The following is a 20,402-nucleotide window of genomic DNA, read 5'->3' on the forward strand; positions in this document are numbered from 1 at the left end:
CGCAACTCAGGATCTTCACAAGTGTATTTATTCCATAATGTGCTGTACTTTATGAAAGAAATACCATACTTAACATACATGTCCCTATTAGGCGTCCCCTCCGGGGGGGGGGGGGGGGGCAGTTGTGCTTCATCGAGTTTCAAATTGGTACCACTACAAAAGCAACACATCCTACGAAGTGTGCTGGAAACAGGCATGTCAAAAATAGTGCAAAATATGCAGTATTATAATCGAAAGTAGCGCTTAAGGTACTCTTCGTACGTTGCGCTGTTCAAACAATTTTAAATAGAGAAAAATCTTCTTATTACCTGCCTATATGTATTGCAATACATATATATATTTATCAAACAAGATTCAATATTGGCCGATCAGACAAACAAAGCCGCAGTAAGTGTTACTAAACTACCTTACCAATCAAAGGCGTCAAACCAACAGCAAGTGCCTCACAACGGCTCTTACCAATCAAATGGTGTCCAGGTTCCAACTGCCAAGTTCTCAAATCGACCAAATGGTCACTGCACGGCGAATCAACAGAAGAGATCTCAGTCGAGGACCGGCGCCACCTGGATGGTCAGATCGGAAAGAAAAGAAAAACGCCGTGGGTGCCAAGACTCGGGTCTCCTCAGGCAGCGATCGCGTCCAAAAGCGAGATTCCAATCCTTCGTCTCGACCAGTCCTTCGGGCAATCGAGTCGCCGATGAGCCCCGTGTTGGAAGCGCCAATTTGTGGTGGTGAGCCTCAGCAAGGCCTACCAGTGCAAGGGATTCGCCCTTCTCTGCAAAGAGTCTTTAGACCAATAGGAAGAAGTTGGCACAGAAACTGGAATAGAAAAGACAGAGTTTGTTACTTCATGAGGTGGAACTACATTCACTCAACACCCTTCGGCAATGTATGAAGTAGCACACTGACTGGAAGGCGCTCGGTCCTTTTATACCCACACAGGGGCTCAAATGAAGGCGGTACAAGTACAAACTGCTGGTTTCAAATACACACAAGGTCATACAGAGAGTGTGCTAGCAACAACAAGTGGGAGGGGCTGACAGTTAGCTAATTGTGGTGGACACATTCTGACAGTTATAAGTTGGGACAGCTGTAAGCTCAACTGAGCATGTGCAAAGCAGAAGAGGCTAAATATATCTCGTCTCTAGGCAGAATTCAAGAGCAGTTGACAGGAAGGTAGGACAGAGCACATGTCGAGCACATGGCAAACAAAATGGCTGCCAGAAATACAAAATGGATTTCACACAACGGACAAGATAGTTTCTAAATACAAGATGTCTTCTGCTAATGCTTAACTTACTCGCTGCTAAATTACAACACATTCAGCACCTTTCCAGGGGTATCTCCGACCATTTACCTATCCTATGTCTTTTGGAAGTCGGGGAGCCAACGGTAGGCCACGTGGCCTCAATTAACTCTTGGTATCTCACAGATCCCTCGGCCAGAGATAAGGTCTTGACTAGGACAGATCTCTATTTTCAAGAAATCAACGGTTTGGTCGACTCATCGACAGTGCTATGGCAGGCATATAAAGTAGTAATACGGGGGTGGTCCTAGCCCATATCGCAGGACAACAAGAGAAAAGAGGGGTCGCTATGTCATGCTTGTAGAGAGAGAGATCCTTGACTTGGAAAGTGAGGTTCAAACGAACGACTCGGTAGTAGTATGCCGGAAACTCGGCATAAAAGTCGAGGAGTTTTCCGACTTGGCCTCAGAAGTCGCTAAGGCACGTCATCGGGCCACACTCAGTAGGATCTACGATGTGGGAGACAAGGCGGGCAAACGGCTGGCCTGGTTGGACTGCAGGGACAGGGCCCAGCGAGTTGTGGTGGAACTGGAGACTGATTCTTCTCACTATGCCCCAAGACATAGCGGGCGCATTTGGCCAATATTACCAGTCACTTTACACATCACGCACGACACACTCCGAGGAAGACACCGCTTCTCTAATACGTGATATCTCGATGCCGCTGCTTGGATCTTGAGATTGCGAAGGAGGAAGTCGAAAAGGCCATTCATGACCTGTGGGGAGGGAAAGCATAGGGCCCTAACGGCATACCTATAGAATTGTTCAAGACCACTGCAAGCAAGTGCGCTCCTTATCTTGTCGCCATGTTTTGTGAAAGTAAAGAAAGGGGCAAACCCGCTAATAAATGTTCATCCTGTCAACCCATCTCATTGCTCAATTGTGAAGCAAAAATCCTGTCGAAGATCCTTGCCACTCGTTTGTTCAGCATCCTCCCACCCCTAGTCCATCCAGACCAGCCGGGATTTATGCTGGCGAGAAACATCTCCCTTAACCTGTGCAGGCTTCACAGGGTTCTGGGTAGGGTAGACACGATTAGAGAGGATACGGTCGTGGTGTCCCTGGATGCTGCATTTGTTTTTGATACTATCGAATGGCCCTATTTGTTTGGCGTACTCCTCAATTTGGGGTTTGAGTCAGAGTTCATTGACTAGGTGCAACTTCTCTATGGCCAGCCGCTTGCGCAAGTAATTGTTAACAACAGGAAGTCCCCCATTTTTGTTCTCGGTAGAGGCACCCGACAGGGCTGTCCTCTCTCACTGCTTATTTTTGCACTGGCCCTGGAGCCCTTGGCAGCATGGGTCTGTCAGGACCCCGCTATCCGGGGCCTTCGTTGGACACAGGTGTGGGAGGACCGCATTTCCTTATATGCGGATGACATCCTGCTTTATCTGGACTCCCCAGCAGCCTCCCTCAATGTCGTCTTGGACATATTCTGCGTGTTTGGCAGATTTCCTGTATCCTCTACGGTGAACGGCCCTTGCTTCCCCGGGGCTGCCAGCTGGCGGAAGCGGCTGATGGCTTCAAATATTTGGGAATCTGAGTCTCGAAAGACCTCCCCAGGTCTTATGACAACAATCTTCTACTGCCACTGTCACGTCTTAAAGCTGACGTTCTCCATTGGAAGACGCTTCCGCTGACACTATTGGGGCATGCAGCCTGTTCAAGATGATGTCCCTTCCTAGATTTTTATACTCACTACAAAATGCTCCACTTCCACTCCTCGTAGCATATTTCAGAGACCTCAACGGTGTTGTTCAGGATCTCTTGTGGGAGGGCAGACCACCACTCATCGCCACTCATAAACTTATGCTCGGCTGGTTCTATGGGGGTATAAGGCTCCCTGATATTAAAAAATATTATTGGGCGGCGCATCTATCAGCTATTAACCAGTGCACATATTGGTTGCATAAAGACCCAGCCTTCCAGATCGACAAATGGCTCCTCCCGGGGGGTGGCTTCAGTGGAGCGATTTATTCGCGACCCTTGCGGCCCGTCCTTACCGGCCCAACAGGGCACGCAGTGGCCATTTCCAAGGTGGCCAATAGGAGTTTGGGGTGGGAGGGGAAACTCACACGAGCCACGCCACTATGATACAGTGAACAACGCAGCAGGTTGATCCGGTCTAAGGGCTTTGACAAATGGGACCTCATTGGCAAATCCAGGATTGGTGACTTATGGAAGTCTGGAGATGTGGTGCCCTTCTCCCGGCTGCAATGGGAGTACAAACTTGCTAAATCTGAATACTTTCGGTACCTTCAAATTAGACATGCCCTGCTTGCCGTTCTTCCTAGAGGTAGCGACCTCCCTGACTCCTCCCCGCTTGAGGATAGAATACTTGATGGTGACCTACCAGAAAAAGCCATTTCCCTTATTTATGAAAAGCTCATTAACAATATGGCTGACTCTCTGACCAGCATGCGGGCTAGGTGGGACCACGACGTCTGAGGGTTTGAATGACGAAGAGTGGCGGGGGCGGTGGCTTCTCTCGCGAAGTGGCCATCTCCTCCCGGCTCAGGCTGGTCCAACTTAAACTTCTTCATATATCCTATTTGTCAGGACCTTTGCAGGCTCACATGGGTTACATCACAGAGGGTGGCTGTGCGAGGCAATGTGAGCAGGAGGGCACTTTTATTCATATCATCTAGGAATATGTGGTGATCCAGGGGTATTGGGAATGGGTGGTGGGCCGTATGATCGCAAAAAGGAACATCGCACGGCTTTGAAGGACTCCAATTCTACCAAAAATAGTGGATTGGTCCAACGATATGGATTGGTGCATGGTGACCGAGAAATCCATCTACGATGCCAGGGGGTGCCCGAACAAATGGACACGTCTGGGTCAGTGGAACACTTACAGAGGGGAGATTTGTGCATGGCAACGGACCAGAGAAAACGTTACGGAGGGTGTTGATGTTGTATGATAAGTTTGCTGACTGGCTATTGTAATATGTGCTCTTGGAGAAGATTGACACTGTCCATTGTATGAACCATCCTGACTGCAAATGTGTTGTTTACGTAACATGCCTTTTTCTTTAATGAAAATGTATTAAAAAAATTAATGACTTTCTCCAGTCTACACTTACATGCTGGTAAAAAGAACCATAGGATTGTGATTCTAGAGTAGGTCCAGAACTTATGGGCCCAGCCCTTTCAATTTCAACGGTTCATCTGTGGGACTACCTACCATGCCTGGACGTTCAGGATGCTTACCTACTCATTCCCATTGCCTCTGATTATCCTAGGTTTCTAAGGTTGCAGTGAGTAAAGGTCATTGGCAGTTTTAAGTCCTTCCATTTGGGCTACCAAACTTCTCCCAGGATGTTCACCAAGACTTTGGCTTCAGTGATTGCCTTTCTGCACAAGATAAATATTCAGGAATATGCTTACCTGTACAATCATCTCAGTTCTGTCCCAAAGTTGACATCAGATATTGCAAAGGTGGTACAGACCCTATGGATGTTTGTTTTTCTCCTAAATCTTTAAAGAGATTGAATTGGATTCCTTCTCAGAGTCTACAACATATTGGAGCCTGGTTCCGGACGTACAGGGTTCTGGTCTATCTTCCAGTGGAAAGACTGCTAAAGTTAATTGACACATGGTCAACTCTTTTAAGCATGGATCATACATCAGCAAAGGAAATTTTTACGGGAACGGGGATATATGTCAAGTGTTCCAATTTTCCTAGTTTCCTTTAATGGTTAAAGTTGGCAGTGGTCACTCATTATACTTAAATGTGTGTTGGTATTATTTTTATTCCACATGCTCCAACTCTGGCTTCCCACATCATACAGCTTTGAGCTTTAAACTCAAGTAACACAGTCCCTGAGAGCTCAACTTCATTGGTGGTTAGTTCCAGTCAATTTGGAGTAGATAGGTTTTTTTGCCATCCAACACCAATGGTGATAACTACAGATGTAAGAGGAAAGGATAATGGACTTGTCAGAAAGAAAATTAGCATCCCTAACAGTGATGCATTTTCAGGGTATGGACAACATAACAGCAGACACATTGAGCAGGATCTTTCACTCCTCTCAGAATTTGAGAATTTCAAGGGAAATGCCCCAATTGATTTGTCCCATTGTAGTTCTTTTTGTAGATCAAGCCAATGCATTTCTTCTGATATTCTTCTCCAGTTTCAGAGATCCTCTCTCAAGCAGGGGTGGATGCATTAACTTGCCATTGGCCAAAAATTCTTTTGTATGCCTTTCATCCAATACCTCTGATTCCACATCATTGGTTGAGAATTCAGAGAAGGCAGTAGAAGTGAGTCTGGTTGTCCATTCTGGGTTCAGAGATAATTGTTTCCTCTACTAATGGAAATGTTAATTTTTCAGATGAGACTTCTTTCTCTCTCTCTGAATCCTTTTGTTACTCCTCTTCATGCCCTCCAGAGGCTACATTTAGCAGTTTGCAGGTTGAGAGGGAAGTCCTTAGGAAGCTAGATAGGTCTCTTACTATTTTAGATTCCATTCAGGCTTCCAGGAGATTTTCTATTAGAAAGTATTATGTTAATTATTGAGTCTCCTCTCAAAGTGGTGCCTCAATAATAACTTTTCTCCTACACCTTGCTTTCTTGAGAAAATTTTGCAGTTCTTACAAAATAGGATCGACAGGCGGTGGTCATTGTCTAATCTGACAGTACAGTGGCCAGCAAATAAGTACTACCCCTCCCAAGTAGTGCTCTTTCTGAAGTCAACAGTTGGATTTCCAAACTATATAAGGCGTTTGTCTTGTTGATACTCTGAGTAGAAAATATATTCCTTCTTTTGGTTTTAAGATTGTGACAAGATTCTCCCATTGAGCCTTTATCTGAGCTCTCTCTGGAGTTTCTGTCTTTGAAGGTGTTTTTTGCGGCCAGTCTTCCTGCCAGTCGACTGGTAGAACTCTCAGCTTTGAATTGTAATCCTCCTTATATCCATTGGTTTGAAGCTTGGATACTATAAACACTTGGTCCTCAGCTCAACCCTAAGATCAATTTGTTGTGTAATACGTCCGAGGGGATTATTTTTCCTATTCTTCCTTTTCCCTCAGATTCTGAATCTCTTGTGGATGTGGTGTGAACCATTATGATTTATTTATTTAGACCTATGATTTCAGGAACAGTAATGCACTTTTCATCAATATTGGTCACACTAATAAGGGAAGACACCTTCTTTTTCTACTTTGCCTGTAGGACAAAAGATGTAATTTCCATCTTTTATTCCAGAGCTGACCTGGTGCCTCAGGGTTTTGTTCAGGTTCAGCCAATGTTAGGCTTGTGTTGCAGCAATCTGGGCTTCTAGATCTACCTTTATTGACGACTGCACCTTGAATTTAGATCAGGGCACTGAATTAGATTTGCGTGGATCAGATCTTAATTTTAAAACTTCTATAGAGATGTGGTTGCTTTGGCCGAGTCTTGCTTGTTCTCTTTTGTTTATTGTACATTAGAGTGACATATGTGTCAGGATATCTGTCAAAGGCAATTTATTTTATGAATGCTTGTCATTCCTGCTAAAAGTAAGTTATGGATTGAGGAATGGATGATGAGGTAATGTCGGAATTTATTACCTTTCTCTGATTCCTTATTCCACATCCTATTCCTATTACTTGCATTCCCTCCCTCACTCCCTTCATATTTGCGAGTGTTTTGGATGGTTGGTATGAACAAGGGCACTGGAAGTCTTTTTCTTCCTTAGCAGTTGTGAGGAGGAGGATTTTGTTTTTAGTTTGTTTCTTAGAGATTCTTGTTAGGGGTGACAGAAGTGAGAATTCTCTTCACAAATGCATAGAGTAATTATTGGAATGAGGAATATGGAATCAGAGTAATGCAGATTAACGGTAAGTAGTCCAGACATTTTGCTATACTATTATTATTTCTGATTGGGTGAGCTCATGCAATGCTAAAGCTCCTGATAGCCATACCTAACAATGCACTTTAAATTATGTATTTTGTTCTTGGAAGGTAGTTTATTAGTAGGTGAAGGTAGGTACCTACCACTAGAAATAAGGCCACAATCACAATATAAGGTCCAGTAAAGGTCTCAATAAATGATTCCCTTGCTCAACCCTTGGTAGCTGGCTGCAAACAGGCAGGCTTAACTAATGCGGCAGGATTGTAAAGCATTTAAAATCACCAATACATTAAATAAGTATGTAACAACACACAATAAAAATCCAACACCATTTTATATAAATACTAACTATTTTTATGAATAAAAGGGCACCAACACAACAAACATCCAATGTAGGTAACCAGAGATATGAATGTTCAAAGATTAAAAGTAAACTAGTGCTAACAAGCAACTAGAACACATAGGGTTAAAAAAAAGGCCAAACTGGACCGGGACAAAGTCAAAAACTCAGGCTGCCTGTGATGTAACACTTTTGTGAATACTTCTGGAGGTGTTTCTTGATGCAGAAAAGTGGTCCACGGCACAAGCCAAGGGTTCAGTAGCTCTGGTTTGCCTCTTGGGGTGAAATCTGTCAGCTGGAGTTGTCCTTGTTTTTGATGTTGGAAGTAGCCCTTTCAACTTGTTTCTACCTGTTTCTGATCAGGGAGTCTACTCCTTATCCTTTAAGACAGGAATTGTCCTTTTGTTGTGAAGCCTTGTGCGAGTGGTAACTGCAGTCCTTATGAGTGCAGCCCTATGGTGTGCAGTCCAAGGGCCCAGCAGGGCCGTCCTTCTTCTCCAGGCTTTTCTTTTGGGTCATTGAGGGTCCACAATAACAATCCAAGGTTCCTGAATCTCTGAGTTGCTCCTTGGGAAGTCAGGACTGCAAGCCCCACAATGCACCTGGCCAAATATTTAAAAGTTCACTGAATGCTGTGCAGCTAAGTTCTTCTTGGTGGAGATGATGCAAGTGGAGCTATTTTAACCTTTTGCTTTCAGGGAATTCACTCCTCAAACATTTAGAGTCAGGCAAAGTCCTGTGTGCAGCAAGTATAGTTTTTCCGAGTGCAGGCTTCCTATAGCAGGCCAGGGATTCAGCAGGCCTGTCCTTCTTCTTCTTTTTTCTTCCATTCAGAGATTCAAGTTCCTGGGCAGGTCTCCCATATTTATCCATGCTTTTAGGGTGACAAGCAGGGAAGCACCCCTGACCATTGGGGTACAGGGTGCTACCATCAGGTATGAAAACATCCAAAGTGTGGCATATTTTGGTCTGAGAAAGCACTGTTTGTGAAAATCTGAAAATGGAGATAACCTCTCCTGAAGCTTAAGGTCAGGCTAACTCTCCCCTTCCACCTTCTCTGCTGATTCATTTACAGGGCTCCCTTCTGGCTGGTGGTGCAGGAAATGTAGATGGGTTTGTTCCTGTCCCAAACTGTAATTCCCTCTTTAAGTACCCGTTTGGCTACCCAGCCCCTTTCCTGTGCTTGGCAGCAGCAGTTATCCTCCCACCTGATGTCTCCTTTGTCTCAATGCAGGCCACTTCACACCTCATCAGAGCTGTTGGACTTGGCCCTTTTTTGCAGGGTCATCCCTAAACTTGTTGCCTTTCTCCTTGCCTTTTTGCTGACATGGTGTTGGTGCTTTTAAGGCCTCTTACCACTTTAGCACTGTTGTCCAGTGTAAAGGCATTGTGCTCTCTGTGATAAATATAGAAACATTGGTCTACACCTGCTTGGCCTATTTAATTTACCTGTCAGTCCTTGTAAAGTGGTATCTCCTATACCCAGAGCAGGTAAATTAAATGCTACTGGTGGGCTTGCAGCGCTGATTGCGCCACCCACCGAAGTAGTGTTTCAAACCTATCTCAGGCCTCTGCCATTGCAGGGCCTGTGTGTGCTGTGTTACTGCCGCTGTGACGTGGCACCTAAAGTGTGTGCCATGTCCGTGACTCCCCTTTTACTACATGTGTGTCACCCCTAAGGTAGGCCCTGGCTATCCCTATGGGCAGAGTGCATTGTAGGGAAAAGATGGGACATGTACCTATAGTGTGTGACATATCCTGGTAGTGACAAACAGCCATTTTTGGTTTCTCACTACTATGGGTCTGCCCTCCCATAGGAATGCATGTGGGGTTCCCTCACAAGTGTTTCAGTGGTAAGCCCTGATATGAGAGGTGCAGCATGGTCAAGTTTGGTATGTTTGGAGAAGTGATAATAAATGCGACGCAATGGTGTGCGCAGATTTATTATGACTATTTTAGAAATGCCACCTTTAGAAGTTGGCATTTCTGTGTGCTATGTGTCTGCCTGCCTGATGTGAATTGCATGTTTGGCTTTTGAGTGACAGGGACTGGTGAGGAGTGTGTGGCTCCAGGAGGGGCAGCGTGAGTCAGCACTAGGCTGAATGTGACATCTACATTTTGAATAGTGGGAAGGGAAGTCCCTGGTCCCGGATTAGGATTGTGCCTGCCCTAGTAAATGCTGGCTCCGCCCCCTTGTGGTGTGTCTGATGACGAGCTCCCACCTAACAATAGGGAAGAGGAGCCTGGTAAACAGAGTGCTCCAGAACCAGTTCCAGCTGCTCCCCCAAGCCCTGTGCTCTGCAGACAAAGGAAATGTTGGTATAAATGTAGGGGCTGTGACCTCATGTTTTTGGGGTGCTCCTGACTTGGAGCCATGCTGCCGCTGGGTCCCAGGAGGAACCGCTATGGGGGCTTACCTCCCTGCTGGAGGGCCCTTTGTGCTGGTCACCCTGGGGCCCAGCTGTGCCTCTGTGCTTTGCTTTTGAATCCTGGGACATCTAGCGCCTCGTGAGCGCTGTGCTTTCCTTTTCCCAGGAGAGGTGATTGCTGGAGCCGGCAGCGCTGTGCTGCACAGCTGTGGAGGAGGGAATCCCTGGGTTAGGGATTCCTCTGCGTTGCCGAGCAGGAGCCTACCCCGCTTTATGAGTATTTTTATAGCGGGAGCGAACCCCGCGTTTTGATGGTGTGGGCAGGTGCCCACCCCGCATAGGTCTTTGCTTGTAAACGGGAGCCTACCCCGTATTGGCACTGAGAAAGGTGTTGCCAGGGCACTTCCAGCGTGACCCAGAAGTCAGGCAGAGTCAGGCTGGCTGTGGGTGGAGCCACAGCCACAAGACCGGCAACAATAGCGGGCAAGAGCCCACTCCACCTTCGTGGATACATCATAATGCGGCAGGAGCAGGATTCCAGGCGGGGCTCCCGTGAAGAAGACGGAGCCCCGCACGCCGCCAGGAGAGGATAGAGCCCTGCCCATTGTAGACCGGAGGTGTCTACAAAGAGAGCCTGGTGAGTGGGGCTACATTGGGGCTTTCCTTCGTGCTTGAAGGAGACCGGAGGAGTGAAGAGAGGTGAGCCTCCCCCACAGAGCCTAGTGAGTGAGGGCTCGGTGATGGCCCTTTTGTTTTTCCTGATCGGTCTCGTCATTGTGCGCCGCACTAATGTGGGGCACATTGCTCGGCGGGCCCCCGTGGGGGTCCAGAGGGCCCCGGGGTGCCCGTGCCTGTTTGTTTAGGCAAATCCCAGCTGCCCCGCTTGACAGTGGGCAGCTGCAACGTTATGGGCATTTATTTGTGGCGTCCCAGAGTGGGGGTCCAGAAGGCACGGTGGTGCCAGAAGCGATTGGCAAATCCCAGCTGCCCTGCGAGAGTGCAGGCAGCTGCAACGTGGGGCACATTTATTTAGAGGGCAAAGTGAGCGCTAGTGCCACCAGTGCTTTCACAGCTGTACGGCAATTAGTGTCAGCTGCAATGTTTAGGCTGACATTTCTTTGGGGGCATTTTTAGTGAGACAGGAGTGATATGCACTCCTCTGCCCCAGCGCAATTGCGCACTTTGGGTTTCTCCTGCATTGGCAGCCATGACATTTGGGACATAGGGCATTTGAGTCCTCTGAGAAGGCCAGTTGGCCTGGCGTTCTCTATGTGTGATGGTCAAAGGGCGCAAGGCCCTAAGGTGATGTATTCACCTGGTAGTAGTGTACAGTGGTGCACTGCTGATTTAGGCCTAATGTGATATTGCGTAATATGTTTATGCCCAATGAGATGCATAATGTGTTTTTATGCTGGTGATACCTAATGTGTAATGTATTTATGCTTAGGATGTTATGCATAATGTGTTTATGCTGGTGAGGCCTAGTGCGTAATGTGTTTATGCTAATGAGGTTTGGGCCTATGGTGACTTACTGCCTAATGTCATGATATTTTAGGATGGTGTCAATGCTAATGTGATAATGCCTATTTATGTATTTTATTTAATGCGATTTTCTATAGCGCAAACATTACCCGAAGGTGTCAGAGCGCTTTACAAAAGAACCAGTTGCGATACATAAGGACTTAGGATTACATGAGTTACATAAAAGATACAAACATGAAAAAAAATTGCAAATGTCCAAGTTGTAAAGTTACACAGGGAAGAGATACAAATAGAAAAAATGCAAATGTACAAGTTGTAAAGTCACTCAAGGAAAAGATACAAATGGATAAACTCTAAGAATCACATAGGAATGGTAGTGAGTACGGGTCTACTACATATACTACTGGTTAGAGTTATCTCTATAAACATATATATACAAATAGTAGATTTTCTCAGGATTCCATTTTACCAGTGATTCGGCTTGGACAAGTATATATCACATATTTACAGAGGGAAAAGAGAAACAAAAATTTTAAAAAATAAAATAAAAATAAAAAGGGGTAGAGAGCGGTATGTGGGGGAGATGAGTTGGAGGCTGAGATTGGTGAGAGGAGAGAGGGGGACCTGAGGGGGAGAAAGAGATAAGGCAGTCCAGCGTAAGAGAAATGTCTGAAGGTCAGCAGGATGGAATCCAAGGGACCAAAGGAAAGGCAAAGAATCAACAAAATGGCGGCCCCGGGTCATGGGCATCGATGGAAGCCATCTCAACATGGCAAGATGCACCCAGGGCAAGAACGACAACAGGAGAGAGTCCCAAAATGGAAGGGCACACATGTGTTCTAGTCCAAAAGTTATGAGGGCCAATTCCAAAGAAAAGCAGGGAGCTGACCCAAAGGAGGAAGAAGAAGAGGGGAAAAGGAGCCAGGCAGTGGAAAGGAGGAGCATCTTCAGTATTTGCAACTCCTTTCTTCACTGCTGCACACACATGATCCCTGGTCTAAATGCTCCCATGCTCCTCTACTGGGCACCACAGTCCACCCGTGTCATTAGCTGGCGGGGTGTTAAAACAAATCCCCAGGTCTCCACCCAGCTTTCATGCTCGACGAAAAGCTGATGTCTATCTTGGCTCTCCCAGGGGGGCGTTAGCGGCTTCGTCATATGTAGGGGGTGAGTGCTGTAATTAAAATCCTCTCCCGGTCGTGTAACCTGTTCCCCCGTCTGCTGTGGCCACGGCCCCCCATCCACACAATGCGGTCGGGCCCCACAGGCCGATGGAGGCTGCAGATCCGCATTTGCATTTGCTTAGCTTACCTGATCTGATGGTTCTGACCGTGGCCCGATTGGCCTGGTCCTGCATATAATCCGCTGTGAAAATTGCCTAGTGCCAGTTGGCACAAAGTAAATGTGTGATTACGTTTCTAATGTGCTTATGATAATACAAAGGCTATTTTTGATATAACCTTGTGTAGAGTTTCTTTTGTGGTGTGCCTAGTGTGTTGCTGCGGTGTGTGTTTGTTGCGCAAACACTTTACACATTGCCTCTGGGATAAGCCTGACTGCTTGTGCCAAGCTACCAAGGGGTTGAGCAGGGGTTATCTTCAGGGTGGAACTCCCTTGCCCTGACTAGAGTGGAGGTTTCTGCCTGGCTTTGGCGCAAGCCTTAGCCAACCAGAATCTCATTTCTAACAAGAGCCATTTGGCTCAGCCTGTCAAATGCTGGCCAATCAGGAGAGGGCACAGAAGGCTGGATTTTGGCACAACAGAAAAGCAAATTCTATAACTTTTTATTTGTTTCAGTTATATTAAATCTAACATTGGCAAGTTGTTGGATTTATTTTAACCACTATTTAGACACGTTTTAAAATTATTTTAGCTCGCTCCTTTTAATAGTTAGACTCTATTGAAGTTTATTATAGCCTTCCCATGGTAGCCTATTGAGCTAATGCACTATAATATGGAAAAATGAAACAACGCTTTTCCCTCATCGGGGCTTAAAAAACATATTTTATAATGTTACAGCTTATATAAGGCACCCTACCAGCAGAGCACCTAGAGGAGACCCTAAGGGTAAATTATATGTAACAATAAGGTAGTGCAAGACTTTGGAAATACCTTTAATTTCATAGTCGAATTTCCATATACTTTTAATTTAAAAGCAGACTTCAAAGCAGGGCCGACTGTTACAATGACAGCAGGCCACCCAGCAGTTTACTCTTAAGTGCATTAAATCTTCTGTGCCTCTTGACCTATATGCCCTGCCTTATACTAGAAACTTACAGGTAAGGTCGTCAGTACCAATTCTAATTTTACTTAATTACCATGTACCGTTTACACACAGCAAAGACTGTAGTTCTGGTTAGCAGAGCCCAGGGCAGTATCAGTGTCAGGAACCAGTAACTAGTTGTTAAAAAGAGGGCAAAAAGTGAGGGGACACTGTAAAAAGCCCTGGTTTCTCATAGTTGATATATAGGCATTTTAAACTTAATGTTGCATGCAACAAAAGCCAGTCATAGTAAGCTGAAAGCTAAGAAAGTGCAAAACAAATCAATATTACCTGGGACAAGATCCCCACCTAGTGGCATAAAGCAGTAAACTGCGGCAGAATATGATGTTTCAAATATTGTTTATTACATGTTTTGATCTAATATGCACTGGATGTATTATACCTGTGAAAGGCAAACGATTTTGAATTTATTATTTCAAAATGAACTTTTTAAAGTGTTTTTACTCCCTTTTTTTGGAGTTTAATATAAAATAGAGACAATAAATAACACTATTTGTTTTCCGATTCAATGTTTATTTTTCGTGCATGGATTTATATCTAATTACGTCTTTTAAGTGGATGCATTGTGCACCCTATGCTCGGAGAGAGCTGAGAGACAGAGTGGAGACACAACAAAATTACACAAATAAGTGAGCGGATCATCAGTGAGATAGTGCTCTGACTGTTTGTCACATGATTGACCTGTGGCTAATGCTGTTAATAGTAAGCCACTGAATTCAAGCAAGCCTGGCTGAAGACTGCGATAATGCAAGAAACCAGTCCTAGGAAGCTTCTTTCCGGTCCAGGGAAGGCATGGCTTGGCAGTTCGGGCTGGACTGTTCCCATGAGGCACAGGGTCAAACTGATTTGCATATGACCATGTCTGAACTGGGGTGGCAGAGTGGGCTAAAGAACGGTGATGGATTAAACCCAGATCTGTTGACTGGGTGTGAGTGTTTGATTAGTTTAGATGCTCCGTCCATCACCACCCCCTTTTGTACCGCTTTGTTCGCCATAAATTGGCAGGGTATGCTCAGACGTGAGTCCCTTGCTCACTTTGCCACTGGATTCAAGCAAGCCGGGCTGAAGGCGGCTGAAATGCCAGAAACCGGTCCTAGGAAGCTTGTTTCCGGTCTAGGCAAGGCATGGCTTGGCAGTTCAGGTTGCAATTTTCAGCCCGAGTGGGCTGGGTATGCTCAGACGTGAGTCCCAGGCTCTCCACACCACTGGAGTCAAGCTATCCAGGCTGAATGAAGGCTGATAGCCAGAAACCGGTCCTTGGGTGTTTGATTCCGGTCTGGGAAAGACATGGCTTGGTAGTTCGGACTGGACTGTTCCCATGAGGCACAGGGTCAGAGCTGATTTGCATATAGCCAGTGTCTAACCCAGGGTGGTGTGGAGTGCAAACAAATGATGGATTTAGGCCCAGATCCTTGTACTGGGGTGAATGTATGACATTGTTCTACATTCTGTCCATCAACTGTATTTTTTGCAATTTTCACCCCGAGTGGGCTGGGTATGCTCAGACGTGAGTCCCAGGCTCTCCACCCCACTGGAGTCAAGCTATCCAGGCTGAATGAAGGCTGATAGCCAGAAACCGGTCCGTGGATGTTTGATTCCGGTCTGGGAAAGACATGGCTTGGTAGTTCGGACTGGACTGTTCCCATGAGGCACAGGGTCAGAGCTGATTTGCATATAGCCAGTGTCTAACCCAGGGTGGTGTGGAGTGCAAAAAAACGATGGATTTAGGCCCGGATCCTTGTACTGGGGTGAATGTATGACATTGTTCTACATTCTGTCCATCAACTGTGTTTTTTGCAATTTTCACCCCGAGTGGGCTGGGTATGCTCAGACGTGAGTCCCACGCTCTCCACACCACTGGAGTCAAGCTATCCAGGCTGAATGAAGGCTGATAGCCAGAAACCGGTCCTTGGATGTTTGATTCCGGTCTGGGAAAGACATGGCTTGGTAGTTTGGACTGGACTGTTCCCATGAGGCACAGGGTCAGAGCTGATTTGCATATAGCCAGTGTCTAACCCAGGGTGGTGTGGAGTGCAAAAAAACGATGGATTTAGGCCCAGATCCTTGTACTGGGGTGAATGTATGACATTGTTCTACATTCTGTCCATCAACTGTGTTTTTTGCAAGGACTGTTCCCATGAGGCACAGGGTCAGACTGATTTGCATATGGCCATGTCTGAACTGGGGTGGCAGAGAGGGCTAAAGAACGGTGATGAATTAAACCCAGATCTGTTGACTGGGTGTGAGTGTTTGATTGGTTCAGATGCTCCGTCCATCACCACCCCCTTTTGTACCACAGGATGTAGGTATGCAAGGCTTTAAGTGGGCTGGGTCCCGCTGGTGCAGAGCACCGGCAGTTCTAAAAAGCAGGTGCCGAGATGGGTCCCTATCGGGCTCTCCATTTTTAGATTGAGTATAGAGTCAGCACGCATGCCCTGCTCTGTGAGGCTTGCTCTAATGGAGTATGGAATAGAAGCCCTGCCAACTCTCCGCCCATATTTGTCATTGGCTTGTGTCATTGCCCTTCGTAAATGCTGGCTTCTGATTCGTTAATAGGCTTGTTAGTACCGCCTTGTCTTCATTTATAACCTCCCATGGCAACTGGCCCCTTTACTTCCATTATTACACAGGTACGTCTTATTTAGTCTGTAAGCACTATTTTCTTTATTAAGTTTCTCTCACTGCAGGCACAACGTGCTTTACATACATTCAGCGCGCCATGTGTGCTTTTTCTTTTCAAGCAGGCGGGACAGTGGTGTGCTTCTTTCCAATGCCATAGTTCTCGCATTCATATTTGAGAACTATTGCATTGCAAATATTTTTTATAGCACTCCAACCATTCCCTACTTTAACCTTACAACCACACCCCTGACAATGGGCAGCGCAATTATTTTATGCTAAGGTTTCCAGCCAAGACTTCCAGTTGCCGGACCACCCATCATTTGCCGGCCTATCCTGTGGCAGGAATTCATCGCTACTCTCCTCCTCTTCTTTCGGTGTCTTCTGCGTACACGAAAGCAGCCTCTTTTTGCATCTATAACCTTCTCACCACTTCATACTCTCTATCTCACACACTCTTTATACTCTCTATCTAGAGTTAATTCCCCACTTCATACACAAACTACATATCCCTCTCAATCTTACTTTCTATCCATTCTATACAACTCTCACCCTTATCTATTCACCATTCTGCATAGTTCAAATATACAAGTATACTACACACCACACAATTCCGCACTGCACAATTTCACAACTAACAAATCCAAGTTAAACCACATAATTCCACTGCAAACAACATACATCTACCCCACTACAAACAATAAACATAAGTAAAAATACAATAACCTCATAACACCAATAGCTCTAACACACAAATGCGAGACCGATTGCATTGCAAATTCTTGTTTAAATACATTCTTACTTTACCCAAGAAACAAATGATCCTCTGGAAACTCCCACGGTCACTGCCTGGAGGGTTTCTAACGCTATGGCATACGTCACAGGCCAGACTTGGGCTCCAACCCACTCACGGACCTGTCAAACCAGCCGTTCCGGTACATTTGCCCATAATTCCAATGCGACCCTCAAGGAATGTTGCGCAGCTGGAAGGCGGCGTAACCTGGGTTTATCGTCACACGCAAAGGAAGGCTTTCTAAACACACTGGGCTGTCAGTGAGCACCTATTCTCATGGGTGGCGCGGAAGAAGATCCCGGAATGGGCATCGGTCTCACAGGTAAAGGAAAACAGCAGATACCCTCTGCGAGCGACCCCCGCTTACTTTAACTCTCCCCCACTCTCAATGTTTTGCGCGTAGCCGCGATAGTGCTACATGGGTGAGTCGAGTCCTGCGGATAAGTGAACACCTGTGTGTCCTGGCTGAATCCCGCTGCAGCTGTGTATATGAAACAGTGGCGCTGGGGGACATCGAATAAACTACTGGCATGGACGACAGACTACATTTCACCGGCTACCCTTTTCTTTCACACTGGTGTGCGTTCCAATACCATTTGCATGCTGCCTTGGACATAAAAGTCGTTCAAATTTCAAACGATGTCAGTGCGTTCTTACAGTATGAATATTTCAAGAGTAATCCAAATATTGTACCATTTAAAAAACGCGTTTTTGCTATAGGCTGACTTTTTATTTGCCCTAGATTTTTACGTTCAAAAGCCATCGACAAGTGGTCTGTACTACAGGACAGCCTATATTTTTTCAAAATGTAGACGCTTATTAATTTGAAAGCCACCTGCGCCGCCGTTATTTCACTTTTTCAAATATTAAACGTGCCGCACCTGCGACGCAAGGGGCTTGCAAATAAGCCCCATAGTGTTTTCGTTTTTAAAGAATTACATCAGAGGAAATAGAAAAGTTCCTTGCAATCTACACATTATAATGTTGCCAATATAATACTTCTTAAGCGCAGTTGTTTACAGCAACTCACGTAAATGACTACATGATATGTACAGCATTCTGACATAAACATGGACCTAATACGAGATATTTAAAACTATAAAGCGGGTCAATGGAATATGTGGCAATAGGGGTACCAAATTATGTGGCAGGTTGTCAAAATTGAGTAGCAAGACAAATAATGCTGCACATTCTTTAACAGTATTCACTGTTATGTCATGTCAACATAGTGTCTGGGCAAAGAGTCCACCTCACTAGTAGCAGTTTTGCACCTGAATGAAGCAGTCCACTTGACAAGCTATCCTTTACAAAGTGCCTGCTTCTCAGACGCATCATATGCTGCTACATTTTAATCCGTTTGAACAATGAAAGCATTTTCAGGATGGATTAAGTGGCAATTGTGACAAATTCATAATTATGCCAAAAATCCAGCAGCAGCTAATTTGCATAACTCCAGTGGCACTGACTATAAATAAGCATTTGATTTGTTTCGAATGGGCGCTGGAGCAAACGGCTTGCCGCACAATTGTTTGGTTTTAAGGGGAAATAGGTGATTTAATTGCTGTAAAATATCGCCTTACCTGCAAATATTCACAAATAGCTCAATGGCCCAGAAATTTGCCGATTGGACCTTTCACATCCATATGAGATAAAAACTCAGTATAAACCCTAAACCCTTTGCAACAAGCATCCAGCAGGGGTTGACTTCTCATTATTCCTAAAAGGATTTTGCCTTGGATTGCAGTGCATAAAACGGTTTACGCTTGACTCCTGCTTGTGATCACAACCCTTTTTTTTGTTAACATTACTAAAGATGCACGTCTTTGATGAATCGAAATGCTGGCCTTTTACCGGAAATTCCTGCTTGACATTTTGATGATTCTGCACCTCTTCTCGAGAACATTTGATATTCCTTCTCTGCCTGGTTTTTAGGATATCTTAGACGTGGGCAGATGTGTTTTCATAATCTCTATAGTCCCCCTGCATGGTTAAATTCTGTCGCTCCTTCCAAACTGTAACACAAAATCGGAGTGGCTGATTTGAATGGCAATAAATGCCACAGCATTTGGATGACAGCATGTTTTGTGGGTAAGACTATACGGTCACCTTTGAAGATCAGTTAAGCACTGTGCTCCAGGAAGAGGGCAAACGTTTGGGCATGGAGCAGTATTATATTTTATCATATTTTTTATTTTGGATTACAAATCCATAAAACATACAGTAAAATATGGCAGCTAGCTCGTAGTGACAGTAATAGCAAAATACACATTCCAACATTTAAAAATAAGCAAATGACTTCAGTTATTAAAAACAATCACACCATAAAATCAACATTACAATTAATTTCTTATTGTATTCAGGTATTTTAAATTCCTTATCTTGAAAATCCCTCATCCAATATTTAAGATTGCAACTTAATAAGGTAATTTCCAGCTGCAGGATAAAAAAAGGAAGCACAGACCCCAAATATGTGTAGTCCTGCTTCCGGAGACTCGAGCAGGGACATAGTTGATTCTTCTGGTCACTTACGGATAAGCCAAGTGACATGTAAGAATTTGGCCATGCCAACCATGATCAGTTCTCTAGTGATAGAGCGCGGGCTCACCTGCTCAACATACTCACCTGGGCCCATATATCTATGTATACATTAAACAGGCAAACCTGCACTCAATCAATTTAGATTTTACTATTCGGGATCCATACCATTTGTCTTACCAATCCAAGCCACCGATACCTATAGTCCTAAAGGATCAAGGGAGTTAGCAAGAAAATAGGAAGAAAAATAACATTTAGCATTTCATAAATAAGCACAAACTCACGAAAAGGTTTAAGTTCTTTTATCTAAGTAAATCTTTAAAATGTTCTGAAACCATGAAATCAATGATTAATTGTTCTATTAAACTTGATAAAGATTAAAAACAAACATGCAATACATTTTGGAGAAAATTATCACTTCGCACTTAATCAAAGGGAAAACAGTACAATGACAAACTCACACTTTATAGTTACCTAGAATGGTGTGGTGACCAACCCTGGCCACGGGCTGAGTCAAAGAAATTCAAATCCCAAAGTGCAGGTGCCAGCAGGAAAGAACAGATGCAGACCAGAATCAGAATCAGGACAGGTTGCGGACCAAATTGGATCAGGACAGAACAGAACCACCTCAGGCTAAGACCGGCACCAATAACTAAAGTGCAACGCCAACGTCACACCCCTCTCTGCAGCTAACAGGCGAACCCCGATTGGGTCATCGATCTTCTTCCCAGAACCCCAATTGGGGTATCGAAACTTCTGACAGAGTGCTCCGCCAGCAACTCTGCTCTCGATCACCTATTGAGTGCGTTGGGTCAGTGACAGGTCAGCTATTCGGAC

The 20,402-nt window shown here is 45.1% G+C and overlaps 1 protein-coding gene across 3 annotated transcripts in view; it reads left to right on the forward strand.

Annotated features, from left to right (window-relative positions):
* The first annotated feature begins 17,232 nt into the window (after positions 1 to 17,232).
* The window catches only part of LOC144761783 (MFS-type transporter SLC18B1-like), a 1,350,585-nt gene continuing 1,347,415 nt past the window's right edge, over positions 17,233 to 20,402 (forward strand). For all 3 annotated transcript variants that reach the window (XM_078647026.1, XM_078647029.1, XM_078647027.1), the window contains exon 1: positions 17,233 to 17,352. In XM_078647026.1, coding sequence (XP_078503152.1) covers positions 17,307 to 17,352 — 46 coding nt within the window. In that variant the 5' untranslated portion in view covers positions 17,233 to 17,306. The remainder of the gene's footprint in view (positions 17,353 to 20,402) is intronic.

This window comes from Lissotriton helveticus, chromosome 6, assembly GCF_964261635.1.
Source record: "Lissotriton helveticus chromosome 6, aLisHel1.1, whole genome shotgun sequence".
Lineage (NCBI taxonomy): Eukaryota > Metazoa > Chordata > Amphibia > Caudata > Salamandridae > Lissotriton > Lissotriton helveticus.